This window comes from Pseudopipra pipra, chromosome 8, assembly GCF_036250125.1.
Source record: "Pseudopipra pipra isolate bDixPip1 chromosome 8, bDixPip1.hap1, whole genome shotgun sequence".
Classification (NCBI taxonomy): Eukaryota; Metazoa; Chordata; class Aves; order Passeriformes; family Pipridae; genus Pseudopipra; species Pseudopipra pipra.
The window spans coordinates 26,865,450-26,873,875 of record NC_087556.1 but is presented as its reverse complement, the minus strand read 5'-3'; the positions used below and the strand labels follow the sequence as shown (position 1 = coordinate 26,873,875).

Genomic DNA, 8,426 nt, shown 5'->3' with positions numbered 1-8,426 from the left:
GAGGTGCCAAGGGAGGCTGTGCTTATCTGTTCTTGGACATACTCAAAACCCAGCAGGACCTGCTCTAGCTTTGAAGATGGCCTTGCTTTTAGGAGGAGGGTTGGACTAGAGACATCCAAAAGCCTCTTTCCCCTGAATTATTCTACATTTATCTCATCCCAGTTTTGCTTCATGCTTCTCCTGGAAATACATGAATAGTTGGGGAGACCCAGCCTGGCTCATGTTTGCTCACTAGATGCAGCAGCAAATGTTTGGCAGTCTGTGGGTAAAGCTCTGCAGGCTATAGCATTGGTGTGGACTGAGGGAGAGGAGGAGGAAGGGCAGAGGAGCTGCTGGCTGCACTTTTTCTCCTGGAAAAATGCAAACAGACTGAGGCCCAGAAACTGTTTTCATGAGCTGGCCATGTACTCACACAGTCTTTCCCTACCAGTGGGATGTTGGGCGTAGCCCCCAGCCTGTGCATCTTCAAGTATGGCCCAGTACCGGGCCCATGCAGCCAATTGAGCACCTTCTCCTCTACTGAGGCCCCAGGATTTGTGAGAGGCCCTGAACTAAGATGGGTCCCACTGAGCAGATTTTCCTCCTCTATTCACCCTTTGCAGAGTCACAGTTAACTGGGGTGCAGTGCTGAACCCCATGGGAAAGGGGTGGATGCAGCACTGTCACAATGCTGGGGCCAGAGGGTCCCCAGGGTACACACTGCTGCAAGCAAACCCCTCTTGCCTGGACACAGTTACAAAGCACTTATTTTATTTTGTTGTAGCCTTTCTTGGTGCTGATCTTCTGGTGTCTCCATTTCTGTAACAGCGTCGTGTTTCTGTCAGTAGGGTTTACTTCAGCCCACCTGTAAAAAAAACTGCCGGGGCAGAGCAGGGTGGTGGAAGGTATTTTCATTAGAGAGCACACATGGCAAACGGCCAGATTTTCATAGAATCATAGAATGGTTTGGGTTGGAAGGGACCTTAAAGATCATCTAGTCTCAACCACGGGCAGGGACACTTTCCACTAGATCGGGTTGCTCAAAGCCCCATCCAGCCTGGCTTTCAACATTTCCAGGGACGTGGGATCCACAGCTGCTCTGGGCAACCCGTTCCAGTTCCTCACCACCCCCACAGCACTGAATTTCTTCCTAATACCTAATCTCAACCTGTCCATCAGTTTGGTGCTGGGGTGGCAAGTCTGTGAGCCCCCAGCCCCTTCTTCTCCACCCGCCTCGGGCAGCTCCCAAATCCCAGCTGCCGGAGGCCTGCGGGGCGTGGAGGGCGCGGAGCCGGGTGCGCTCGCTGAGCGGCCACAGACACTCGCACCCCCCAAAGACGTATTTTTGGAAGTTCAAGAGCGAGGAGGGTCGCGGAGGTGAGAAGTGTGGGACAGGGCCTCCGCTCCGGTCCCTCCCCGGGGAGGGGTTCGGCGGGGCTGCAGTGCACTGGGGCTGCCCCGGCCCCCCCGGGCTCAGTCGGGCGGCCACGCCGGGCAGGGCGGCTGCGGCGGCACCGGTGCGCGGGGCCCATCCCGATCCCGGTCCCGGTCCCGGTCCCGGTCCCGGTCCCGATCCCGATCCCGATCCCGATCCCACTCCCCGTCCCCGTCCCCGTCCCCGTCCCGGTCCCCGTCCCCGTCCCGGTCCCCGTCCCCGTCCCGATCCCGGTCCCGCCCCGTGACGCCAGCCGTGATGCCACAGGGGGAGGCCCGGCCGGCCCACGTGGCGCTGACGCGGCGGAGGCGGGCGGGCCGGCGGCAGGTGAGGAGCGGCGGGCGGGGGCGGCCCCGGGCGGGAGCCCCGGGCTGGTGGCACGGAGCGGTTCGTGTGGCCGGGGCCCGGCCGCGGGGGTCAGCACGGCCCGGGCACAGCTTGCCCCTCCGGCCGGTCCCTGGCCGGGTGTCCAGGCCCAGGCCTCGTCACGGCATCCAGCACTGACAGCCAGGCCCAGGCGGGGTGTCCGGGCCCAGCGGCCCTGTCACTCCTGAGTGGGGCTGGGGGAGGCTTTTGGCTCATGGGGCAGGAGCATCTCTCCTATGAGCAGAGACTGCAGGAGCTGGGCCTGTCCAGTCTAGAGAAGACTGAGAGGGGATCTCATTAATGCATATAAATATCTCAAAGGTGGGTACCAAAAGGATGCTGCCAGACTCTTTTTGGTGGTGCCCAGCGACAAGACAAGAAGTAATGGCCATAAACTAAAACACAAGAAGTTCCACCTCAACACGGGGAAGAACCTCTTTATGTTGAGGGTGGCAGAGCACTGGGACAGGCTGCCCAGGGAGGGTGTGGAGTCTTCTTCTTTAGAGTCATTCCTGAACTCTGGACATGTTCCTGTGTCACGTGCTCTAGGTGACCCTGCCTTGGCACAGGGGTTGAACTAGATCATCTCTAGAGGTCCCTTCCAACCCTGACAATTCTGTAATTCTGTTTGGTGAGTGTGCAGGCAGATACAAGGGAGGGACGAGCAATGGGGCTTGTGCCTCCATATGTAGCTGTGAGTGCTTGGGCTGCCCTGCGTGCAGCCAGCCCAGGCCAGAGAGGCCTGGCTTTGGGGTGGTGCTGCTGAATCCTCACTATGCAAGCTTACATGCTTATTTTGAACAAGGCTATACATAAAAGAGAAAGCAAAGAGGAAATTGTCACAGGATGAGCATATATGAAGAAAACGGGGCATAAATGCTCAGAGTGATCTGACACAGGCATAAGCAGACCCAGCTGTAGCCAGACTTCCTGGCCTTGCCTCCTGTCCCTGCCATGGCACTGACACACACCTTGACAAATTGGGCCTGGTATCCCCAGCCCTCGCTGGCAGCCCATCGCTGTCCATGCATGTGGGAGGCAGGAGCGGGTGTCTGGTTCCTCTGACAGCATTTTCACGATTGCTCTTTGCCCTGTGTGTCTGATGGAGTTGCTGCCCAGGCAGGATCTGCTCTGAGCTCTTGCAGAACTGCCTCCTGCAGTCTGAGTGAGTTGTAGATAATATATGTCTAGACAGTGACAGATTTTGGGATCCAGCTCTGACTGTCGTCATGCAGTGGTACTTTGCATGTTACTCCTGCTCTGCCTTGGTTTCCCCATGGGAAATGGGGAACAAATTGGCATAAACCAGCACACACTTTCAAGATCTAATCATAAGTCTTGACAAGCAAATGCCTGGCCCTTGACGTTCCCTGTTGCCTCATGGTTCACCCTCAGTGCATCTCTAATTGTGCCAGTAGAACGTAGTGTTAATGCATTTTCAGCTCATTGCTGGGGGATGAGAGTGTTTTATTGGGGGGCAAAGTTTGTTAGCCATTTCAGTTTTGCCCTTTGCTTTCTCAGGTACAGTGGAGCTTATGAAGGCCGAGCAAAGAGCTGGATGGTATTTTGTGTGAGCAGAGTTGAGCGGCATCCAGACGTGGGGAACTACAGAGACAGGTAATAAGGGAGCCTGATACCTTTGAAAAAGTTAGGACACAGAAGGGGACTGGTCCTTGAACTGTTAAATCCTCTACCTTAATTCCAGCCGTGTTTGATTTTGATCACTGGCATGAGTAAATAATGATTGAGAAGCTGTTTTAACTTTATAGAGGCTTATAATTATGGCCAAGGAAGGAGAAGTCACCTGTTAAAAGTTATATGAGGACCAGAATAAAGGGCTACCAAAGATCTGTGAGAAAATAGCTTCTCTTTCTCTGGAAACTGAAGACAATTTTTATTGTAAAGTTTGTGGAGGATTTTTTGAAAGGGGTTTCTTATACTGTGGGGATTATCTAAAATAAATGTCCTTCTCAATATGAGCTTAGTTTTGTTTTTAATATTGTAAGCAAATCTTTCAACAGGGAGAGTACTTTTTAAATGATTTTTTTTGTCCTTGAGAGAATCTCTTGCTTGCTAAGAAAACCACGGCTTGTCAGCAAGGAGCTTTATTAAAAGGCAAAGCCTTGTCATGCCTTGCCTGTTTATATGAGACTTTTAGATTCCTAGAGACAAAGCACAGGCCAAGAATGGAAGCTGTGTCCTTATGAGTTTGTAGAAAGAGATTCTTTTCTGCTGGCTAGTCGCTATGTTGTTGCTCTCTCTCCTTTGTATTTTACTCTATCAGAACATAAATCAGCAGTAATGTTATAGAATGTTACAGCAGCTCATTGCAGAAGACAGACAGAAACAATCACAGTATTATAAAGTTCAGTGTAGCTTGCAAACACTGTATAAAAACATGAAAATTGTCCTGGAAATAAATCTGAGGTGTAATCTAATCCCAGCAAAGGGACAAGATAATACCAATTTGAGGATTCAGTGCCTTTTGACCTTAATTTGCTTCATGTGATCTGGGTTTTGAAACACAGTGTACCTGTGTGGGCAAAGTCAGTCACACACAAGTCTTGTGTGCTCTAAACTTCCTGTGATGAGACGTGAATGGTGGGCTTGGATTGAGATTTTTATACCTGAATGGGTCAGATCTTGGTTCAGTTCTTGACTTGGTCACAGCTCTGCTGTGTGATCTTGGTCAAATCATGTCTTCTAATGGCTTGTGAAGGGGAGGCAGCTTTTCTACTTTCCCAGTTAGATGGCAAACGTCACAGGGCAAGGATGTGCCTTACTGCGTTTTGGCATAAGACCATAATGTCACTTGGGACTCCTGGTAGTTAGGGAGGTGTAAATAGAGTAAGTGCCTGGATAAGCAAAAAATGTTTTAGACTTGCATGCTGTTTGCTCCTCCCATCATGATCTGTTTGTAGACATGGCTGTGAAATGAGCTGTGAAATTAACTGGTCAGAATAAAATACTGCATGGTGTGTGGCATTCGAGCAGCACACAGCCTGCCCACCTTGCCCTGGAATGTGACAGTATTAAAGTTTTAAGATCCCAACACATTCTTAAAAATGTGAAAGAAGTGGGTAGAGAACTGGGAAGAGGCTCCCTTTTGGCACCCTTTGGAGATGTGAGTGAGGAAAAGATGGAAAGAATCTCTGAGGAAGTTCAGGTTACTTGATTTTCATAGACTTTCTGGCCAGGCATCCCCCACAGTTGCACATCTCCCCACTGACATCCTGCAGTCAGTGAGTGCCTTCCCCTGCAGCTTTCTCTTGTGCCAGCACAGCAGCACGGCCTGGTGCAGTCACTGTGCATGGTGCTCACAGCGGGCCCTGGCTGGAGACACTTTTTGGGTAGCAAATTGAGAGGCTGATGTTCACTGCAATGCCAAAGATGCATCCATTGCAAAACCACAGCCAAGGAGTGCGATTGGCCTGTGCCCTTGTTTTCCCCTGTGATCTTCCATCCAGGCTGTACCCCACCCCTGCCTGACACCAGCTGAGATCTGCAGAGCATTTACCAAAGGTCTTTAGAGGAGGTTCCCATAAGTTGTCCTCTGGCAGTCCCTTGTGAGAGCTCAGCGGGCTGTTCCTCCTGTTATAGTTGTGTTCTTCTAGATGAACTAGCACACAGCCCAGAGGTGAATGTGGCCAGTGAATGCATCCCTCTGTGTCCTTGGGAGCAGATATCTTTTGTCTGAGTTAATCCACTCACCAGTCCACTATGAAACTCTGGGCTATAGTGAAACTTCTAAAAGTTGCATTTGTAGTTGGTCCCTTCCTGAGTTCCTGATGTCGTGTCTTGCTCTCCCAGCAGCCTGAGCATATAAGCCACAGCATCTCTGACCCCAGAGTGAAAAGATTGGAAGTTTCTCTCAGTGCATGTCACAGGTGGAGCTACTTCTGATCTGTGGATACTTGGAACCATCCACATCGCATGCCAAGCCCTTTCCTGGCTGTCATAGGGAATGTATGAGGTGCTGTGGTTCCTGGTCCAGTCCACATGCAAGAAGGGTTGGCCAGTGTGTTAAGCTCATGTGTATCACCACAGGGCATGCCATCCTTCACCAGGTGGGAAAAACCCTTTACAGGGCCGACCAGCTGTGATTCTCTGGCCTTAACCTGATCCCTTATTCTTAAGGAAAATGAGTGACAAGACAGACAAAATTCTGATCTGAGAGGGATGATATTGGCACAGTTGTCCTCAAGGGGAGTTTCCAGTGGTGATGGCTCCTTGCCTGTGCACGTGAGTGACTTGGAATGGTTGCATAAACTGAGGTTTTGTGCTTTGTTTTAGTTGTAGGTAGGAAGATGAGTCCGAAAATTACAACAGAGCTGCTGAAGCAACTGCGGCAGGTGATGAAGAATCCCAAGTATGTCCAGGAACCTATCCAAGCCTACATAGTGCCCTCTGGAGATGCCCACCAGGTATGGATGGATGCATTGATTGTGGGAACGATCGTGGTTTCCTTCCCTGCAAAAGGTAAAAGCCAGAGATAACTGAAATCACCCTTCATTCACTTGCTTTAATGGTTACAGCATAAAAATCTTTGTAATCTGAGAAATACTGTGTTGAAAAATGTTTCTGGGGTCTATTCAGGAGACTGAGGTTTTTATGTTCTTGTAAGAAATCGGAGAGGACAGTCTACCAACAACTTCTCATCAGATTGTCTCCACGGAACTCATACTGCAGAAAAGAGAGCTTGCCAGAGCACTTACTGTGCCCATCTTGGCTGTTGGGAAGAATGGATTTACTGGGTGAGGAACAAACATTATCTAGGCTTTAGTTTCGCCATTAGCATCTCCTGATCAACACATACTGTTAAGTGAGGTGATGAAGGATTAGTTGCAGAGCTTTCCCTTTACTAGATCAAGTTCTTACTGGAATTTGCTGCCTTATGCTAAAGCCCTTCAGATCTCACATGGAGGAGCCTTTGGAGAGGCAGAGAAGGAACAGACCACAATGATGCTTCCCTTTCCATGCTTCTCTGCATCATGTTCTATGCTCTTAAGATAGGAGGGAAGTCTGGGCCCAGGGTGGTAACCCATGGCAGTAACTGTGATGTGTGCTGCTTCCACTGTTAAGATTTTTGTAGTCTGTGACATAAATTTGAAATTGCTGAACTGCCTTTTACCTCCCCTGCTGGCTCATGTGCTCGTTTTACTCTTCTGTTCACTCTGTTAAGAGACCCAAGAACTGCCGAGGGTTTTTCCCACCTCAGCCATTTTCAGGAAACAAAAGACCTGAAGCTTTCCTGGCTCACACCCAAAGCTCCCTTTTTCCCCAGGGTGCACAAGAGCAAAATGCAACTGATTCGGAACCTTTGCCCTTGACTTGGCACTGGGGTGAGCCGGGTCCAGACTTGCCTGTGCCCTGGGACCATATGTGCAGCTTTGTATTTCCTCTTAGGGAGATCCAAACTTGGGCAGGTAGGGGGAAGGCGTTTTCTGCAGCTGCTATTGTCTGCTGCATTCCTGCCTCAAGCTGCCTCTGTCCATATATAACTCCGGTTTCATTTCACTAGACATTAAATGCTGTCATGTGAGTTGAAGAATGTGACCCTCAGGACTTCTGGGTTTTTCTGTTGCTTTCTTTTCCTTGACAGAGTGCAGTTAAGCAGAGAACCCCATGTTGCTATTTCCTGCCAGGCGAGTTGGTCAGGTTTCTCTGCAGAGCAAATCTATCTGAATGGAAACGATTACTGAACACTGCTGATCCTGGTGCCTCCTGACTAGCTGGTGCAGGATTTTTTTTCTGTGAGGTTTGGGAATTGGTGCAATTTTTGGCATTGACGGGAACCTGTCGATCCCAGAACAGCCTTACTGATTCCAGGTACACTGAGATAACCTGAGATTTGTAGCTTCCCCATGTTCCAAGCAAGGGTTTGTTTGCTGTGTGCAAGCAAGAACTTTACAGCCCCACAGTCAGATTTTGGTCTTGGGCAGCTCCTTCCATGACTCAGAACATTGTTCTTGGGTATTTAATGATACCCAAGTGTTTGGTGGCCTAAACCATTTCCTCCCCACAGCCTAAGCAAGCTGTGTATTGCCGTCCTTGCCTCAGCTATTCCTGAGGCTGTCCCGGGATCCACATCACAGAACTTGTCAACAAAGAGGGCTTTCCCTCCTGTGGTGTTGCCACAGGGTTAGACTGGGGGAAGCTCTATTCCCTTCTGGGTAGCAAAGGAACCCTGGGATTGGACTGATGCTGATACACCCTGATGCTGCAACTTGCTGACTAATTTCTCTTTGTAACACTGGGATTGTTTGAGCTTTGACTTCTGTCATGCTTTTAATACTGGTTTTCCTGCAAGGCTAGGAGGTTTAGATTATAATACTGCCAGGAGTTCTGCCACCATTTGTATCCTTTGCTTTCCATGTTTAGTTGTGTAAGGAACTGAAAGACTTGCAGAGCTTCTCAAAAGCAGCTGGCTCTGACTCTGGCTTAACCAAAGCCGCTAATACCTTGGATTTGTGGCTCTTGCAGTCAGCCCTGGACGTTGTCTGGCTGCTTTAATTTTTGCAAATTTTGATGCTGGTGATAAGAAGTCTGAAGAAACAGACTGTTTCCTTGGAGACCTGGGTGGTCCAGAGGCAGATGAGAAAGGAGAGCAGTCCCAGTCAAAAGTGGGATGAAGTCCATGCAAAGA

The 8,426-nt window shown here is 49.9% G+C and overlaps 1 protein-coding gene across 3 annotated transcripts in view; it reads left to right on the top strand.

Annotated features, from left to right (window-relative positions):
* The first annotated feature begins 1,630 nt into the window (after positions 1 to 1,630).
* The window catches only part of XPNPEP1 (X-prolyl aminopeptidase 1), a 31,312-nt gene continuing 24,516 nt past the window's right edge, over positions 1,631 to 8,426 (top strand). Inside the window, exons 1-3 of one of the 3 annotated variants that reach the window (XM_064663268.1) lie at positions 1,631 to 1,741; positions 3,302 to 3,397; positions 6,074 to 6,204. In XM_064663268.1, the coding sequence (XP_064519338.1) occupies positions 6,088 to 6,204 (117 nt within the window). In that variant the 5' untranslated portion in view covers positions 1,631 to 1,741; positions 3,302 to 3,397; positions 6,074 to 6,087. Of the gene's footprint in view, positions 1,742 to 1,864; positions 2,102 to 2,390; positions 2,412 to 3,301; positions 3,398 to 6,073; positions 6,205 to 8,426 lie in introns of those variants that run through there. The other 2 variants (XM_064663270.1, XM_064663271.1) reach the window with 2 other exon arrangements.